Source organism: Medicago sativa, chromosome 1 (genome assembly GCF_051527215.1).
Source record: "Medicago sativa cultivar Bolivia chromosome 1, Bolivia_mono, whole genome shotgun sequence".
Lineage (NCBI taxonomy): Eukaryota > Viridiplantae > Streptophyta > Magnoliopsida > Fabales > Fabaceae > Medicago > Medicago sativa.
The window spans coordinates 87670839-87691426 of record NC_140749.1 but is presented as its reverse complement, the minus strand read 5'-3'; the positions used below and the strand labels follow the sequence as shown (position 1 = coordinate 87691426).

Below are 20588 nucleotides of genomic sequence, written 5' to 3'. Positions count from 1 at the left end.
TTTTCATTCTTATTGTTTTAAAGTGCCATGTTTCACGTTGCTTACCTAGGTTAGTGCTTTAAAATTTTCAATCTTGTGATGTAACTCATACTTTTTAGAGCGGATGGCTATCGCACACAAGTAGTTAGGCGCAGTGCACATATTTTTTTTCAAATCTCCACCATTGTCACAACCACCTTCAAGTCTTTATTTTGATAGTTATTTAATATTTTGAAAAGAATAACATAATAAATAATCATATGACATTGCAATCATACTCGATTGAATAACCATTTTGCTCTTTCAAAAGAATCTTACTTAGTTTATTTATAAAACATTTTATAATTTCTTAAATTTAATTTTAAAATGTAGAATAAGCCATTCGCTTTCCTTCCCTCTAAGGGTTGGCTTATTTTAGAGCTTATGCAAAACAGTTTATGCAAATAAATAAACATTAATGTATTATTTATAAGTTTGTTAAGGTAGTTTATGGAAAAACAACTTATGAATATACAATTTTCGTTAGTAAGATCTTATGAATTAACATAAAAGCTTAGTTATTTGCATAAGCTCTTTTTCATAAGCTCAAAATAAGTTCAATCCAAACAGGCCCTAAATCTTCCATCTATATGCGGTCTAAATAAAATGCGGGGCAATTTGTTTTTTTTTTTTTTTTTTAGGTAATAAAATACGGGGCAATTATCTATATAGTAGATAAATTATATTGTTGGCCACTAATTTACACACGTGACTCAAATAAAAAAATTTGTTTGATATAAACTACTTCAAATTTACATTAAAAACAACTACGGCCAACGAATGTATATACGTCCTTTCAAAAAAACAAAAGGAATGTATATACGTATGAAAAAAAACATAATACTAGACACAGATTTCTCACAAAAGTGTGATAATATTACAAATGACTTTACTTATACACAACAAGAAGTAAAACTATAAAGAATTCACACACTGCCACACAGTTCAAAATTATTGCATTGCCAATAACTAAGATTGTCAAGATTGATAGTTTAGGTAACTCGTTTTGACCATGTGAAATTGATTTGTAATCTTGTGCAAGTTTACCAAATATTAAAGGTAATGTATATGACAGATATACTTATATACTACAGTAAATTCATCAATAATTAAAAATTGTAACTCTACTATAAAGCAAAATCAAGCTAACATACAAAAAAATAAATTGAATGTGAAAACTAAAATGAAAAAAGATAATAAAAAAAAGAAGATAAAATAATCTTCTAAAAATGTCATGCAAGTTTACCAAAATTTAGGGAGTTCCTTAGGAGTTTACAAGAGTAAACTCGGTTATATTTCTGAGTTTACTAAAATTTGAATTTACAACCGAGTCAACTAAATGCATGATTCCACGAGCTAACTCGCGATTTTGACAACCTTGTCAATAGCTTTAAAACCCCCTATTAGCATAGCATTTTTCAAAGGTATAGGCAAAGCAATATCATACGATGATAAATATGATCTAGTTTAAGACGAAGCAGCTTTGTTCGGGTTGAAAGGAACCTGCTCCGCACATGTAAGGACATCATAGCTCCCAGCTTGTTCACGACCGACACCAAGAAGGTCGAGATAATGTAGGTAATGGGAAATGATAGTGTTCATAGAGTCAACATCACCCTGCCCACAAACATCTTCGCCGTAGAGAATGTTCATTGTAGAACCGAAACCAGGGATGCGTTTCTCCATAGTGTCATTCTTGCTTGGCTTCCAATTGCCGATGAAGGCATCATGAGCAGAGGGTTGTGACTTTTTGATTGGTGTCATCCATCTCCAAATTGCAGCCTGGAAAGCAAGGGTTGCATTCTGCTCTATATATTCTGGATGGTCAAGTAAATTCACTTTCAGAGCTTCCCCAGCAGCTCCGTAATTGTAGTTCCTATAATGATGGCACCAATAAGTACAGTCATGAACCCGAGCAATAATTTTTTAAATGGTTATTCTTCATTTCAACTAAAACCAGCTCAACTGCTTTTTATAGAAGTGTGCACGCATTTCTGGTTTAGATCTGCACAGGAATTTCTTTTTGCCTAAATACTTGAAGAAACATGCTAACTTATAACATCATCGATTGTCATCTTACCCATATGGTCAAACATCAACCACGTCCAGAAAAATTAGTAACTTGCGTATTCTACAATATAAAGTTAAACAATGAAAAAAATCTGAAAGTTTTAGAATCGGCTAGTGTTCTAGAAAACCTGCACATGCATACATTATTTTTACATTTTCAATTGTATTAATGATAACTTCGTATATCATCCACACAAAACCCAGCTATACACTCCAGTGTCTCTCTTTCACCAATCAGCTGCTCAATATTCTATCCATTTTCCCGTGCTTTTATATTTTTTTATTTTTATTTTATCTCCTATTGCACCAGACTATTTGCGCTCCAATCTTTCAAAACTTTGCGATGATCAATTAACACTCTCTGATGATAATTTGAAGGATCTATAATTGCCACAATGGGGTGTTAAATAATATCTTAAAGGCTTTCCACTCTTCTAATCATGTGGGCCAAATGTGACATTTACACAACAAAGAAAGTTCTAATCATAACTGTTTTTGCTAAGGATGAACTGATTTTTAAGACCACCAGCATTCAAATGTTGTACGTTTTTTCTTCCTCGGTGGGGAAATGTTGCCAACATCTCCGATAAAAAAATAATCTTGCAAGTTGGGTTAAGTGTTACCCTTCAGCGAGTCTGATTAATTTGGTACACTGGTGAGGCATATTGGGGAATCCTCAAAATAACATCAGCAAGTTTAATGACAAACATATCATCGATTAAGGAACAGGAAAGAAACTTGTAAAACCAGCAACCTTTTGTCCCAAAACAAGAAGGAAAAAAAGGCCTTCTATCTATGAAGCACGGAAATCGGACACGACACTGACACGTCGACCGATAATAATTTGAGAAAATGAATTAATTGAATCTAATCACATGCGTTTGAGTTGGTGTCGTGTATTGACACGTCAGACATGCCTTCAATCAGAAGTGTCGTTGCTACATAACTTAGTATTTAGTAATGCTAGAAGTATGCATACCAGTAAATAGGAATGGCTCCACGCCCATAGTATTCAGCCCCAGGAGTACAGGGGTATGTGAATTTGAAATAGTCATCACAATATGACTGGCTAGGACTCATTTCGTGATTGTAGCAGAGACCCCACGCCAAAGGTCCTCCATCTGCCGCTCCATATCCACCTGTCATTAGCATTACAAGAACAATAAATATCCAAATTCTAAAATTCAAACCCAACCAAATCAATCATTGCACCGTTATCAAGTTCTACTATACAAATGTTAAACCTAAGACCGATCTATCAAACAAAAGAACTTTCACCAAACAAGTTTTTATCTATGTAATCAGTAGCAGCTGCTATAGCGGCGTTGCGTAGCAGCCCTAAGCGCTATGTGCAACCCCTGTTGCATTGCATTTTTTAGTAAGGGTACTTGGCCAATGCAGCGAAACTACTTTAAAAACTCAAACATACCCTCAACTGACAGCTATTCCGTCTGTTCTTTTTGGATGTTTTAGTTATTTTACCCTATAACTTATTTGCTTTACATAGAATTTAAATCTATGAAATAAGATAAGGTACCAGAGGTACCTACAAGTGAATATACAACGTTTAGATAGATTGTGGGGCAATAGCCCTAACAACACCTAAAACAATCACACATAAAAGATGCACATATGAGAGCACTTGAATAACATACACCTGTTTCTGACAGTATACAAACAAAGAGACTCTACATGTGCTGCAAAAGAACCAGAGACTAGACCAACAAAGCGCCTACTGCTGCTACTACAACCAGTACCTAATTCTGCAGAACGGATGAAACCTTGGCCTGGCCCTGATGATGATGAAGACAGAAGCAATAATAGCTCTTACTACTGAAGTTGAATCCAATGTCAGAATGTATAACCATCTTCACGAATGTAGTCAGGATCGAGATCCTATGTAGGATCGGTCGGCCGGTGAAAGAACATAAACATGAGGAACGTAACACGATTCGTAAGTAGGATCGGTAGGTTGTTGATAGAGTTGAGAGAAATAGATATATAAAATAGAGGGAAAACAGAGGAACCAAGCATAAAAACAGAGATAATAGAGGAAAAACAGAGGAATCAAGCAACAAAATAGAGAAAAATAGAGGAAACAGAGGAAAAACGGCAAAAATCAGAAGAATCAGAGGAAAATGGCAAAAAACAGAGGAAACAGAGCAAAACCGAACCAGAGTAAAGTCGAAGCACGGTCGAGGTGCTGTGGCACGTAAGATCGTGCGATCCTACGAACTGGGACTCGATCTTGGCTATATTGATCTTCAAAACCAACAGAACTGGAAAAAAAATTGGAGCGCAATGAATCCACCCCAGATCAGATTCACCAATATGATCCAATCAAAACTAGATTACAATCAATACAAAAAGCCCCTAGACCAACTAAAGCAGGACAAATTGAAAGAGCAAGGCAATTTTCATTTCCTGTTCAAACACCAGACCACCCTAACACAAACAAAAGTCCAATCCAATCACTTGAAAATAATCAAGATAAACTTCTATTATTAATTAAGAATGTCCTAAATATTGGTCAATATCCTCTATACCGCTTTGGAGGTCAGTCACTCCGCTCCTCAATCCACTTTGAATGGTTTCTATCTTACCATGAAACATGTCACACGCCATTTCAATCATAAATCAAGACGACGACGACGACATCAACAAAAACTCAATTCTTTACATAATTCACTAGCAACCATATAGCTAGAACTAAACAGTTAACACATCATTATCTCTCTCAAAAAATGTATGCAATTCAACAAATCAAGATCTACAACAGACTAATCAATCAGACAACAACAATCCAATTCACCCATAATTTCAAACATTGTAAACTCAAATCTAAAATCTTCTCCATTACACTTAAATATACCAATCCATAATTTTTTCTTTCTATCTGATTTTTTTTGCTGAAACTAATCCAATCAAAAAAATTTACCACATTAACCCTAACAAGTCATAATTTTTTTTCCTTAGAAATCTAAATCAAACCAAACATACCAATTAAACCACCAAACGCAATTCCATTAATCATTTTCACTACAAACACACATTTCATCAAAATTAAACAATTAAGTGACTAAAAATAAAAATCTTACAAGAGGTTTTGCTACCAACGTGTCCAAGAAATGCGGCAATCTCCATCATCTTCAAAGTCTTATTCCCAGTAGTACCAAAACCCAATGGCTCGAAAACCGCTGCGGCAGTTATAAAAGAGTGATAATCCCAAAACCCAACAGCATGAGCAATGGGCGAGTTTCGCTTCGAAAACAGATTGTCGAATTGATAGGTTTGTAAATAATCAGTTATGGTTAAATTGCAACAATAAATCGACCAACCTTTACATTCCCAACCTTTGTCACAATACTTCTTTCCGTGTGAGTATTTCACTAGTGGTTTTGTTTTTGATTCATCGTCGCTTTTTACGGTGGTTGTTACGGCGGTGATTAGAATAAGCAATGTGATTAACAAAACGACGGTGTTTTGTTTCTCCATTGAGGTTTCTGAAGAGGAAATGGGTGGGAGAATGAATGAATTGAAATACGCGCGAGTGATGAATATAATAATAATTAAGTGTTACTAGTGTTTATTTGAAGGGAAGTGTTAGTGGTGAAGTTTACAAGCTACAACCAATTTTGTGCTACAACTTTTGAAGAATTATTTCTCTCATATTTACGATATTAGAAATGATATTTGAACATTTATTTTATGATAATTTTTGTGATAATTTTATCTCTCATATTTACATTACTTTTTACTCTATTTTTTTATTATTTTGGTTTTCGTGCAAATATCTATTTTTTCTTTGTAATGGTTATCCAATTAATTGTCACATAAATAATTGTTCAAATAACATTACTCTTACATAATTTACTCTTTTTTTTTCTCTTTATTGTCATCGAATCAAATGATATGCATTCATTTTTCAAAAAAAAAAAAAAAAAAACAGTTTTCATATTGATTTAACCTTAAATGACATATAATACTAATTTTAAATTTTGATTTTTGAATTGAATGCCATCAATCTAATAAAAACAATTCCTCAAAAAAAAAATTATTAGAACAATTCAAGGGCATCGATTAAGTAAAAGAGAATTAGGAATTTATTTTGTGTAAACGGCAAACTCTCCTTTAAGAATTTTTATTTCTAAACTGAATATTAGAACATGAATAGGTAAAAATTCTTTATTGGTAAAACTAAGATTTATACAAACACTTATTTTTAATTATACTCAACAATTTACTTACTATGTACTTGATTTGAATTTGATAATTAATTGTAATGTTCTTTTCTTTTCATAATTTAATGTATTGCTATCAACATTGATAATGGTAATACTAATTTGTGTCACAATATCAAAAAGTAGTCTCTGGTTTCTCTAATATGATTTTTTATACTCGGGGCATTTCTCGTCAAACACATTGCATTTTACAATCCTGTGATGAAACTCAATACGTTTTAGAGCGCATGGTTATCGCACACAAGTAGTTAGGTCGCGCACTGTACACAATAATCCTTCGCCCCTCATTCAAAACTCGTACTTCCAACCTCTAAATCATTACTGAAGCACATGTCCTTTCAACCATGATCCATCAACTTGCATAATCCCTTCTATGAAGATGCTATGAAAGATTTAGTTTACTCTGATTAGTCCACTACAGGTTAAGGGTAATGCGGGTTCAAACTCTGCCTCATCATAGCAAATGCCTTTCAACAATGAATCCAAAATGATTATTCAGAAAACTCAATTTTTGTTGTGCGCATTTATGTGAATTTTAGTCATCGTAAATTTTTCTCTCTACAAATATGATATTTTTGAACAAACGTACATTCCATTTTCATTTTATTGGATTCTTTTTCTGCACTAAGAATAGTATGGGAAAATTCATATTATTGGATACCTTTTGAAGTATTTTTTTTTTTTAACAAGTTAAAATGAGATATATTACCATAAGGGAAAAAAGTTACTCCCTAGCACAAGGTGTGCATAGGAGAGCTAATCAAAGTTAAAAGATAGTATCCTAATGAAACAAGACAAAACGGCAGTCAACCTATACCCAAACAATTAAGGGGTTGATGCCAAAAGGAAAAGAGACACTATTAGCTTTCAGCCAACCTAAGGAACAAAGTTTTACTTAGCTTTATTAGAGAAGAGCATGTGGTTCCTTTCTTTCCAAACCACCCAAAAAGTGCAAAGCCAGATAAGTTGCAAAATAAATATAATAATTACATCAGTACACATGTATTTATTTATTTTTGGTAACCTATTTCAAAAGAATCCTTAACAAACTCATAATTTTATAAAAAACAATGGACAAAAGTAAAATGAGTGAATTCTCTCATTCTATTATAATGAATCGTGGACAAATTTTTCTCAGAATAAAAATTTCAAGGACTAATTTCGGTTCTATTTTTGTTAAAGGCTAAATTGATCCGTCAGAAAATTGTGAAGGGTCAAGATGGGTCTTCGTTCAAATATAAAAAGTTAAGATTATTGTAGTAGAAAGTCAGACACGAGAATGAATAAAAATTGATATTGGAAATTTTAATAGTTGAATAGAAACTTAAAGTTGGGTCTTTTACCTCCAATTTTTATGGGGGAAAACAGTTTTGATAATCAGAAGTTCGTCTAAGAGATAAGTAAAACCTATAAAAAAAATTGTTTAAATTAGAAATCAAACTTGGATGCTCTTGGTCAATAATTTAATTTTAGTGTATTATAAAATTGATGATTTCACTTTTAATTTAGAAAATTAGTGTTAAATCATAAAACAAAATAAATATGTCAATTTTGAATATTAGGTAAATCATTCAAAGTTGATTCTTTCTCATTCTTATTCTCATGAATTAAATATGAATTTTGTAGCCATGCATTTCAATCACAAAAAACACCACTAACTATGTGCACAACACCACCAATATATCTTGTAATAAAATATTAAATAAGTCATACATAATTGATTTTTTCTCATTCTCATAAAATGAATGTGATTCTTATAGTCATGTATTTGTTATGTGATATTGAATATTATATATGTTAGAAATATAAAGTGATGTCAAACTCTATCATAATTTCACCTTTTTTTTCCTTACTTTCTTAAGAACATTTTATAAGAATTGGTTCTATTAATTATTATTATTTTGAAATAAAATTGGTTCTATTAATTATTAAAAATAGAACAAAACAGTGATAGTCAAATTATAGAAATCAAGGGATGAAGTTCAAGTGGTTAATGGACTTCACCTGAGGATAAATCGTTCGGAATAACCCAAATTATATTCTTGGATTGAATAGTTCTTGATAAGAGTTTACATACCTTAAAAGTTAATTTATAGATTTTTCATAAATAGATTTATAGATTTTTACATACCAATCGTTTGGGAAAAAATAGTTTGTAGATTTTTCATTACAATTTATATAGTAGAATTTATTTTGATGAAAACCTAACTTTATTAAAGTGAGAATTTTATTAAATTCATGTTTAAACCATGAAGTTATTTATTTAGTGACTTACGTAATTTTTATCATGAATTTTGGTTTAAGTGTATATTTATATACTTTTTGGGTACAATGTATGCTTATGTGGCGCATTGAGTCGGCATTTTTTTATGTGGTACAATGTATGCTTATGTAGAGTCTCGTGTAATTATTGCCCAGCAATAAAATTAAGGAAAATTGTGAATAATTTTTTTTTGGGTGGTGAAATTGTGAATATGATTGAATGAATGAACATCTATTATATTTATTTTCCTTCAAAAAAATCTATTATATTTATTTATATGTGGAATGAATGGAATAGAGTCAAGTAACTGAAAAACTAACAACCAACTAATCTCACCAGAAAGCTAACTGAATTTAACGAACTTAATCAAATAAGAATATTAAATGACTAGTATTAATAAAGAATATTAAAGAAACTAACTGAGTTTAATTAACTTCTTTGAACAGAAAACTAACTGATCAAGTAAAGAATATTAAATGAGCTAACTGCGATATTATGATATAGGGACAGGGAATATGGATAGGGATATAGGGAATATCAAATTTCATTTTCATTTTCTTACCCGTTTAATCATTTTAAAGAAATTTGTTATTTTTTAGTATTAATAATGAATGATAGGAAGTAGTGTCATTTTATTTTTAAAAATTAATAAAAATGAGATTATTATATGTTACAATTTTCTCTTACAAACTCCAGTTAAATTCAGTTAGCTTTTTGTTGAGATCGTTCAGTTTTCTGTTTTTGCTGAGTTGTCTTGACAGTTACACATTGATGTCATGCTGGCAATCATGCCATATCTTCTACTCTAATACAGGTTTCATTCTATTTTCCTCTTCCCGCCAATTAGATCTTTTTAATTCAGTTAGTTAGAAATAAATAAGAGGCCTTCAACCATCACAAAATTTCATTTTTCATTCAATTATATTCCTAGTTTCTCTAACAACATGGTTACCTTGACAATACTCAAGAGCTATGATAGTAGAAACTTGGATGAAGAGTGAGTATAGGTATGAATTCAGCATGGAGGTGAAAATTCACAGCAGCATCTGGGAATTGAAAGAAAAAATTGAAGAAAAGTTCAGTTATCCTAGAGAGAAACAAAGGATGTCCACAGGTCCTAGCTCAACTGGCAAAATGCTGAAATTGTTAGGCCGGACGCCATGACCGGGGTTCAAACTCTAGTACCTCCACTTGTGTGTGTGAGTTTATAATGACTTTGTCATTTCGTCTATCTACCAAAAAAGAGAGAAACAGAAACAAAGGATGTGGTGTGTAATGATGAGGTTATGGAAAACCATCACACAATATAGTAAAATTTTCCTATCTTCGATCTTGACATGGGTGCTAAAATTCTTTTGGAAGATGAAGAGGTTAGTGTCAAATTGAGATGTCCTATTCTTGGTGACACTACTACCTTTTGAACATGGGAGTTGAAGACACTGTTTCCCCTGTGAAAGAAAGAATCATGGGTCAAATTTTTAATTGGTGGAAATTGGCCGTGAAGTCAAAGCTAAAGGTATCATGGAGCACAAGTTGGACAATACCTGCTTGCTATTGCCGAAAATACAATCTTTGAGTGTGACATCACAGTTGAATTGAACATGCATGAAGGAGCGGCGAAGCAATTGTAGTGTTGTTATCCTCAAAGAACAAGACTTTTTTCATCAAAGCTGGTTTAGAGCCAAATACAAAGGTTGGTGACTTGATAAAGAAACTGGAGGAGCCGAGGGAATTTTTTTTAATTCCTCAACATTTTACTTTGATGCACAACCGGAAACAGATTGGTTCAAATATGAATTTCAAATCAGTTGAAGTTGGCGATATCATCTTTGATAAACTGTGTATCAAAATTCAAAACTTAGTTCTTTGTTGTTTTTTCTTTTTAGGGAAAAGGATTTTTTTCGTTGTTGACTGATTTGTTTTTTCAACAAAGATTGTGAATTATATGTTATTTGTGTTTTTTATTATTGTTCTCTTGATTTGGTTATTTATTTATCATATTATATTATATCAAGATTCATGAAGTCTCCACTCATATACCAGTAAACGAAATGTCAGTGCAGTCTTCATCTTTCAAAGGTGATCATGTTTTTAATACTCAATCACCGCAAGAACTTGGAGTTTCAAACTATTCAATTGTTTATGTTTTTACTATAAAGAACTTCCTTGAGCCAAAGAAAGCACCGGTGGCAACATTGTCGCCAGTGCCCGATCTTTGACGGACACGTCGATGTCGGTGACACCTAATTTCTATTTTGGAAAATGAGTCGACACTTTTCATAAAAGGCGTTTTCGGTGTTGATGTATTAGTGTCAACATGTGTTTGGTGTCGGGGTTTGTCTCCATTGCTTCATAGGTCTTTGTTCAGTGTTGAAGTGTTAGTGTCAATGTTGGGTGTCCGGGTCTATGTCATTGCTTCAATGATGGTTTCGGTGGCATGAGATTGACATGCTCGTGTGTGTAATGTTCTTGAATATAAGATCAATTAGTCACAGATAAACAAACTGTTAGTTTAATTAGTTACTTAGTTAGGTCTGGTTAGTTTATTTTGTTAGTTGGTTAAAATTGTACTTGGTTATGCTTTTGATTTGGCAATGAAATGAATAATTGGAGAGTGGCCTAGTTGTAGAAGATGTGCATAAACAAATAAAGCATATACATGAAACTTTGCTCTCCATGAAAGTTTGTGTCACATTAGTCGATTGTTTTCTAATTATTAGTTTGAATACATTACATTTGTTACAACTTACATGGGAGGAACCTGGACACACCCATTGTTTGGGTCTAAATAAGTTATAATATTGTTCCCTTCTAACTTTTAACTCATTTTGTTCAAAAAAAAAAAGTTATAGCTCGCTTCTTGATTTATAGATATTGTTGACAGTCCACACGGGATAATGATATGGTCTAAATAATAGCAATAAGAGGGGGGAAATGCTCAGTTCACGAGCTAGTTTTTGGGATTGAGTTAGGCTTAACCTTAAATACTAAGAAATACATATGTACTTGATTCCCTCTATGTATATTGTTTTGTAAAACATTATGTGGAAAGGTTTTATAATGTTTCTGCATTATGTGAAACTCTCAAGTCCAGGTTCACCCGCATGATGTGCTTGTCAAAGTCTTATGTTAACATACCCAAATAATAGTCTGTGTCCAGGTTCCTCACACATAACAAATGTAATAAAAAACAATATGTGAAAAGAAGGTTGTCACAAAAGTTGTCATTTCATACCCAAATTATCGTAGTTAGTTGGTTAATTAGTTAAGTCAGTCTGTATACTTGGTTGGAAATGTGAGATTTCTATTTTTCACTTGCAATATTGGCTTCGATTTAACATGGTCTGAGATAAAAATATATTGATTCTGTGTAATGTGAATATTTCATCAGATTATTTTTGGTGTCCTCTCTCTGTATAATTGTTTCTGCACGTATCAATTTTTAATTTTGACGTAGTATCATGGTTAGATAACCTATTGTTTTTATAAGAAATATTACTAATATGGTCCGACATAAATTGTTAACATACCCAAATAAAATGAAATCCAGTGTGATTGGGGTATTGGAGTAAGCATTTCTTTTTTCTTTTTTTTTGTCGATATGCAACAAATTTTATTAAAGGGGAGTATAAGATATATACATATACTCAACCCAATAGGAGCATATAGAGTACTAAGTTGTATCAATTAAAAACAGTCCATGGGACTTACACGCCAATCAAGTAAGGGATCCCCTCCTTGTTCCCCCTACAACCTAATAACCAATTCCATGAGGTAATTTTAATCGGAGACACCATGCAGTTTACATCGATTAATTTTCCGTTAAAGAGAATGTGGTTCTGACGCAGCCATAGACACTAGACTGTAGCCGCCCACAATAGAAACTTGAACCTCCTGCTACTTTTTCCTCTCTTTAGTGCTCCGTGTTGTAAGAAGTGTGAAACTGTTTCATGATATTGAACAAAGGAAACTCCATTCCAACAATATATTTGGTCCCAAACTCTAACGCTAAATAGACATCGAAAGAATAGGTGGTGCGCGTTTTCTGATTTTGCGAAGCAGTGCAAACAAAACCTTTGATGTGGTGAGGTTAAGATGCCCCTTTTGAACAAATTATCTCTGGTCGCCAATCTATCTTGCATCAATCGCCAAGTAATGAACTTTTTCATAACTTTGGGCATATTTGCGTCCTTATTTTCTGCTGAAAAACTAACCTTAGACAGCCATAAGTAATATGATTTTACCGTAAAACTGCACATTGGATCCAGAGCTCAAACCCATGAATCTGCTGTATTTTCTGCCAGTGATACTCCTGTTAATGCATAAAGAAATGCTTGAACAGCTTCACCATCATTATCATTCAGTTCACGCCTCCAGCACGGCCTCCAGAACATGGTGTTATCACCTGATCCCATTCTCTTAATAAAAACAGATTGCAATTGATCCCATGCCACATTTGTGCCACATCCAATGTTGACAATATTGCGCCACCACAAAGAGCATTTATTACGCGTTGTTTCCCTCATCAATTGAATTCAATGCCCTCCACCTCCATTTCATGAGTAATAACTTATTGATAAATTAAAGAGCTCAAAAATTTTCCCACCAAGCCCTACACTCTTTTTGTCTTTGCAAACTTTGCTTTGCACCCAAGAAACTTTGCTCCATTGTTCCAATGGTGATATAACCTTCTATGGAGCTTTGTAAAATGAGGAAAAGTAAAGCGGCAATGACGAAAGAATTGAATTGATAAGTGTCAATCTGACCTATGGATAAAAACCTCCCTTTCCTAGCCGACAACCGTGATCGAAATGATTTCACCGCTGGTTCCCAAGTTGAAGTTCGTCTAGGATTTGCTCCAACTGGAATCCCTAGAAATATAATTGAAATGATTCCAGTCGAGCAACATAAGAATGCGGCAGCTGAAGTGGGAGTCTCTTCTTCCAAGTGTTGCAAAAGGCCAATCAAGAGAACATATAATCAACATATTTCCAACTTACCATATCATATGCTTTTTTAAAATCAATCTCCATTAATAAGCATTTTTCTTTTCACCTTTTTGCCACATCAATTATCTCGTTCACCACCACCACGCTATCTAGGATTTGTCTTCCTGGTAAGAAAGCATTTTAACACTTCGACATGACCTTTCATAGAACCTGTTTCAATCGACTAGTCAGCAACTTAGAGACTATTTTATTGTACCAAGTGATCATTAAAACAAATTGATGTGAATTTACATTTTGGAAACAATAAAAATATAAAACTGTGTGTGTAACCTTGTATCAAAAGATACTCCTATGTGCTAATGCAAGGATTGACAATGTTCTGCCTCTTGGAAGACCTTTGCATGGCACAGCTTATATTGGAAATGCAATATATAGAACGAATAATTAATTACCCCTTAATTAATGAGATATGGAAACAGAATATAAATTACATAGTACCACAATAAGATTTGTAACTACCTTCCACGATCAAAGATCAGGCAGTTAATATTTCAACCTTGAAATTTAATATAAAACAAAAAAATTAAGAACTGTCTTAGAATTTGAACTGTCAGATAGGACGGTTCTGAGGTGCTGAATGCACCTCACTGCACACATGCACCGACCATATCTAATCGAAATATCAAGGATTAGTGACAATGTTCTACCACTTGGAAGACCTTTGCTTTGCACGGCACATCTTATATTGCAATTGTTTATATATAGAGATGAATAATAAGTAGTACCACCACTATATAAGATTTGTAACCATCTCTATATGAAGTCAAGTGATTGTTAAATTCAGTTATAATATCTTTCATTTGTTACACTTGCTTATTGAAATGGACGTGACTTTCATGAGGGAGAGTGGAGAATCTTTCACAATGGAACTTGGTCACTCTGAAACATTCTTGGAAGTGAAAAAGAAAATAGAAAAGCACCTTAACATTCCCATTTCAAAGCAATTGTTCTTCTTCAATGACCAACTTCTCCAAGATGATCAAATAATCTGGCTAAGTGGCGTAACTGATGCTTCAACCATTCACCTCCATCTCACCTCTGATCCACCAATCAGAATCCTAGTCCAACTCTACAAATCCGAGTCAAGTTTTCCTCTTGAAATCAACCTAAACAACACCGTTCTGCAACTCAAACACAAGATTCATGAAGTCTACACTGATATACCAGTAAACGAAATGTGGGTGCAGTTTTCATCTTTCAAAGGTGATCATGTTTTTAATAATCAATCACTGCAAGAACTTGGAGTTTCAAACAATTCAATTGTTTATGTTTTTACTATAAAGAACTTCCTAGAGCCAAAGAAAGCACCGGTGGCAACATTGCCGCCAATGCCCGAATTTTCAACGCCGTTAAGGAAATTGAGTTTGAATGTGGTTCCAATGGCTATTAGGGGGAAAGATGATTTCATCGTTGATGATATAGAATTTGTGCTGAAGTGAGTGAATTAAGGAAGTTTCTTGAATGTTACAACAGCAGTGCTCTTCCGGAAGATCGTCGTTATTTTTTCATTCACAATCAGAGTGTTATGTAAGTCGTTTCAGTGGCACGGGGTTGAGGATGGCGACACCATTGAACTCTTTGACGGACAGGTTGGTGACACCTGAATTCTATTTTGGAAAATGAATGGACTTTGCATGTCCAGTGTCCAGTGTCGATGTGTTAGTGTTAATGTGTGTTTGGTGTCCGGGTTTGTCTTCATTGCTTCGTTCGTTGTTTACTGTCGAAGTGTTAGTGTCAATGTTGCGTGTGTGTAATGTTCTTGACTATAAGATCAATTAGTCACTGATAAACAAACTGTTAGTTTAATTAGTTACTTAGTTTGTCTGGCTAGTTTATTTTGTTAGTTAGTTAAAATTGTACTTAGTTATGCTTTTGATTTGGCAATGAAATGAATAATTGGAGAGTGGCCTAGGTGTAGAAGATGTGCATAAACAAATAAAGCATATACATGAAATTTTGCTCTCCATGAATTTTTTAAATTTAGAAAGCACCTCTTGGCGATTTACTTTATGCTATAGTTATTGTTAATTAAGTTGAATTTACATCTTTTATAATTGCTTCGTGAGCTGCTTTTGAGATTAACACTAGTTAATTTACTTATGAAATTCAGTTTAATTGAAATGATACTTCAAGTCATACAGTGCCATTAGCCGCTGCATTTTGATGGATGAAATGAAAGTCTAATGGCTATCATTATGTTCTAACTGATGGCTGACGAATTAATTGTTCTTTTAAGCTTTTGTAGGATTCTCCAACAATGCTGCAACACTATCTCTCACTACCTCCAACACATATTGGAAACATAAAATAAACTGAGATATGTAATACCAATTGTTGAGACACTTACGCACTATATAATGGTATTAAAGTATTTTTTTTAATTGAAAAATGATATGATCAAAATTGAATTCATTGCATGATGTCTAAGTTACACATTCTTTTCCCATTTACCAAGGGGTTGGCCACGATGTAGGTTTGAGACAAGGAGTTTGTTTCTTTCAAAGTTTTATGTTTGAGTATCCTCTACGAGCCAACAATTCGGTGTATATTCAGTGTATGACAGGTCTATATAGTATTTTGCTCTACCTTCAATTGAGCATCCATTAGTTGACGGTAGATTATCTTAGATTAGTCTGTCCTTAGACCGACAACAGATATCATGTTTTCTAAAAAAAAAAAAAGTTATTGTTGTAACTAAAAACTACGACTAAATGAGTTTTTTACATTTTAACTCTTTGAATTACATTTTCAACGGTGAGACGTATCTGATTTGTAGTTAGAGTTGAAACTAATGATCTCTATTTAAGAAAAGCATAGCTATATCAATAAGCTACTTGATTTAGTTTATGAAAAAATTATAAATTAGTACAAATAAACTATAAATTATAAATTAGTAAGAATAAACAATAAGTTATTGCGCCTGTTTGTTTTAGATTAAAATAATTTGATTTTTGCTTTATATTTTCAAAAATGTTTTTTATGAAAACTTACTCAAAAATGGATTAATTTATTTCGAACTCTTTCGTTATGAATTAAAAGGGTAATTTTAACATTCAGTAATTTATGTATTCATTGTTAAAAATTTAACATAGTACTCTTAAAAAAAAAACATAGTAAAAGCCATATAGATTTTCAAGATCTTTCTGAAAAATGATTTTTATAAGAAGTAATTAAAAATAGTTTATCATTATAAGAATTTTTTGAAATTTTATTATAAAAAAATGTCGTAGAAAACGAATGAAATTGTTGTGTATAAGGGGATTTAAATTTTGAATACAAGATAAAGGTAACTAACAAAACTTGCGTATCAAGAAATTCTTCTAAACTAAATTGTTAATAAAAAAATTAAAGAAAAGAAAAATGGGAAGAGAAAAGCAACATATATGCATTATATATAGATATACTTTTCGTTAGAGATGCATTTCATTTAGGCTTAAATGCACTTTTGGCCCCCTATGTTTCAAATAGTTGCGATTTTGGCCCCCTAAGAAAAAAATGGATATTTTGGCCCCCTATGTTTTGTTTCTCTTTTGATTTGCTGATTTTGACCAAGTCAACGCATACGTGGCATGCCACGTGTGTAATTAATTAATTAAAAAAATAGAAAATCGAAAAAATCAATTTTTAAATAAAATAAATGAAAAAAATAATAAAAAAATATTAAAAAATTCTGGAAAAATGAAAAATAATAAAAAAAATTAAAAATTTTCCAGATTTTAAATTAAATAAATGAAAAAAAATCCAGAAAATCAATTTTTAAATTAAATAAATGAAAAAAAGAATAATAAAAAATTAAAAAATAATGAAAAAATTCGAAAAAAATAATGTCAAATTTTCCAGATTTTTTAAAAAACGAAAAAAATAATCAAAAAAATGAAATAAATTCTGGAAAAATGAAAAATAATGAAAAAATTAAAAAACGAAAAAATATTACAAAAAAATGAAATAAATTCTTGAAAAATAAAAATATTAATAAAAATGATTAAAAAAACGAAAAAATTTTGACAAAAATTCATGGACAATTCCAAGAATCACTTATTAGAAAAAGTAATGTCATGGAAACATTCATTTCCCTAAAGAAGAAATATGTACCAAATTTGTGGCCAGTTGTATTCTCGTCGGTGTTTTTGTGTATATTTTTTTCGTTTCCTTGCGCCTTTAGAATGTCAAATTTTCAACATTAGAAAATTCTGTAAAAGATTTTGGAAAAAATTTGAAAAAAAATTTTCGAAAAAAATTTTGAAAAAAATTCGAAAAAAATAATGTCAAATTTTCCAGATTTTTTAAAAAAAATTCTGTATTTTTTTTGAATTTTTTAAAAAATCTGAAAAATTTGACATTATTTTTTTTGAATTTTTTCATATTTTTTTATTATTCTTTTTTCATTTATTTAATTTAAAAATTGATTTTCTGGATTTTTTTTCATTTATTTAATTTAAAATCTGGAAAATTTTTAATGTTTTTTATTTTTTTATTATTTTTCATTTTTCCAGAATTTTTTAATATTTTTTTTTATTTTTCATTTTTCCAGAATTTTTTATTATTTTTTTCATTTATTTTATTTAAAAATTGATTTTTTCGATTTTCTATTTTTTTAATTAATTAATTACACACGTGGCATGCCACGTATGCGTTGACTTGGTCAAAATCAGCAAATCAAAAGAGAAACAAAACATAGGGGGCCAAAATATCTTTTTTTTTTTCTTAAGGGGCCAAAATCGCAACTATTTGAAACATAGGGGGCCAAAAGTGCATTTAAGCCTTTCATTTATTAAGTTTTGTCTCTTTACTGCGTGAATTAGTGATTGATAATTATGGATGTGACTTTCTTGGTAGATATAGGAAAAGCTTTCTCTATTGAAGTGGGTTTCTTTGATTCGTTTCTTGAGATCAAAGAAAAGATAAAAAAAAGTACCAAGGTATTCCCGTTAACATGCAAAAACTCTTTTTCAATGGCAAACTTCTCAAAGATGATGACATCGTCATCAACAGCAACCTCATTCAAGGCTCTTGCATTGTCATCAGTTTAGCCCAATACAACAAGTCGATTGAAGTGAAGCTCCGAGTGATGTTTCCCAAATTATAGGTCACTTGTTGTATACACTCAACAAGTATACATGGATGAAACTATTATGCAGCTGAAGGAAAAGATTCATAACAAGTACAATTTCTTCCAAATAAACGACATGTCCTTGATGTTTCCTTTTGCATGCAAAGCAGGTGGTCCAGTTCTTGATCATCAGTCATTGCTCGAATGCGGAGTTTCGGACAATGAAATTGTTTGCGTGATTACAAAGAAACAAAACCTAGAAGCATGTTGCCGGAATCTTCTAGCAGGAGGTCAAAGATATTGAATCTGAATGTGCTTCCATTCCATTGGCTTTGAGGCTGCAAATTGGAATAAAGATGGATTTAAAAGTTCAAATAGAGTCTTGTGCTAAGGTGAGTGAACTGAAGAAGGTGTTGGAGTGTAAATACAAGTGCTTTGTTAGGGAAGATGGTTGTTATTTTTTCATGCATGAAACGTATGTGATGTGTGAAAATGAGTCCTTTGAGTGGAATCAGGTTGAAGATGGCGATACCATTCTTCTTTGTGATGGATACATTCAAAATATGGGATAGGCGTTTTCTCCCACTTTTGCAAAGGTGCATGCGTGCATGGCAGTGATGATTGATGAAGAAGATAGTAAAACCATATGCATACACGTACGTGTGTGCATTGTTCTTGAATCATGAGTAGAGTTAGTTAGTCAGTCATTGTTGGAATATATGTGAAAATTGAGTAATTGACTAAACACAAATTTCCACAATGGGTAGAACTAGTGTAGTGTGAATTGAAAAAAGTGGAAGTTCCACATCGGATGGATCACACATTAGTAGTGTTTATATAGTGGGGGTGTACCTGCAATTAATGGGGGTACATCATTATGTGAACGAAGTAAGCACTGGAGAAAAAATATATATTGATATATATTTTATTATTTGGAAATGATAAATTAAATAATTAATTTAATCATTATTAGAAAGTGTTTTCTTAGTCCCCAAGTTTTGCTAAAAATATTTTGGAACACAATCTAGAATATTTCGGAACACAAGCTGAAATATTTTGGTAGGCAATCTAATATTTTTTAGTGCATATGGTCTGAAATATATTTTGATACTAAGTTATATATTTATGTACTGAATAATATATTATTGTACTCAATGTGATATATTTTGATGTTCCGTTCCAACGAATTTGGAGGCTCGGTGCCGGAAGTAAAATGAGGCTCATTCATACAATGTGTTTTGGAAAGGGGAAAACGCTAATTTTTTTTTGAAACTGCATATATTTCAAGTGCCAAGCACTCCTGGTGCTTGGCAAACTGTTACAACAGATAAAATAAGGTGCCCATCCTACTATACCAAAGCAAACAGCGGCAAAGGACACAGCAGAAAAAAAGGCCAGCAACAGGAAAGAAACCAAAAAGCCATACATCAAAAGAAAAATAAACAAAATCCCTCCCAAAATACCGAAACAGCAACAGCAAAGCATGCTACAACAGCATAGGAACTGGTATGTTAGTGGGGGGTACTAGGCTGTAAATATTTTTTGGAGGCCCATACCTTGGGGAGGCCTGGTGCTATAGCGCTGCTTGCACCCCCCAGGGTCCGGCCCTGAATTTGAGATATTTTTGTACTAGATCTAATATGAGAATTACTTGCTCCCAAAGTTTCTCACTTGTGAACTTTCTCTATAAATAGGGAGCTCACATAGTGCATTCTTAAGATGTGAACTTACATTTGGATACAATCATTTTGTGTGTGTGTGTGTGTCAAGTGTTCTTAAGATGTGAACTTACATTTGGATACAATCATTTTGTGTGTGTGTGTGTGTGTGTGTGAGTGTGTAATGTGAGCATATGTATGATGAATCGGGTGTGAAAATAATTTGTGGATTTTTTATCAAAAAAAAAAAAATCTTACATAACAAATTAAGATCACATC

At 32.4% G+C, this 20588-nt stretch overlaps 1 protein-coding gene and 1 pseudogene across 1 annotated transcript; one reads left to right on the top strand and one right to left on the bottom strand.

Annotated features, from left to right (window-relative positions):
* Window positions 1–1239: 1239 nt before the first annotated feature.
* Window positions 1240–5709, bottom strand: LOC146958711 (chitinase-like protein 1). The gene is made up of 3 exons (XM_085740245.1): window positions 5187–5709; window positions 3068–3227; window positions 1240–1894 (listed from the first exon to the last, which is right to left on the bottom strand). The coding sequence occupies exons 1-3, from the start codon at window positions 5581–5583 to the stop codon at window positions 1486–1488; spliced, it is 966 nt and encodes a 321-aa protein (XP_085596371.1). The 5' UTR covers window positions 5584–5709; the 3' UTR covers window positions 1240–1485.
* Window positions 5710–14422: 8713 nt separating this feature from the next.
* LOC146958710 (ubiquitin domain-containing protein 7SL RNA2-like) lies at window positions 14423–15306 on the top strand (annotated as a pseudogene).
* Window positions 15307–20588: the final 5282 nt, after the last annotated feature.

Excerpts from the sequence above, each read along its gene's own strand:
- LOC146958711 (XM_085740245.1), bottom strand. The coding sequence starts at position 5,583 with ATGGAGAAACAAAACACCGTCGTTTTGTTAATCACATTGCTTATTCTA. Across the intron at positions 3,228-5,186 it reads CGTTGGTAGCAAAACCTCTT|GTGGATATGGAGCGGCAGAT; the intron begins GTAAGATTTTTA and ends TGCTAATGACAG. Across the intron at positions 1,895-3,067 it reads GGAGCCATTCCTATTTACTG|GAACTACAATTACGGAGCTG; the intron begins GTATGCATACTT and ends CCATCATTATAG.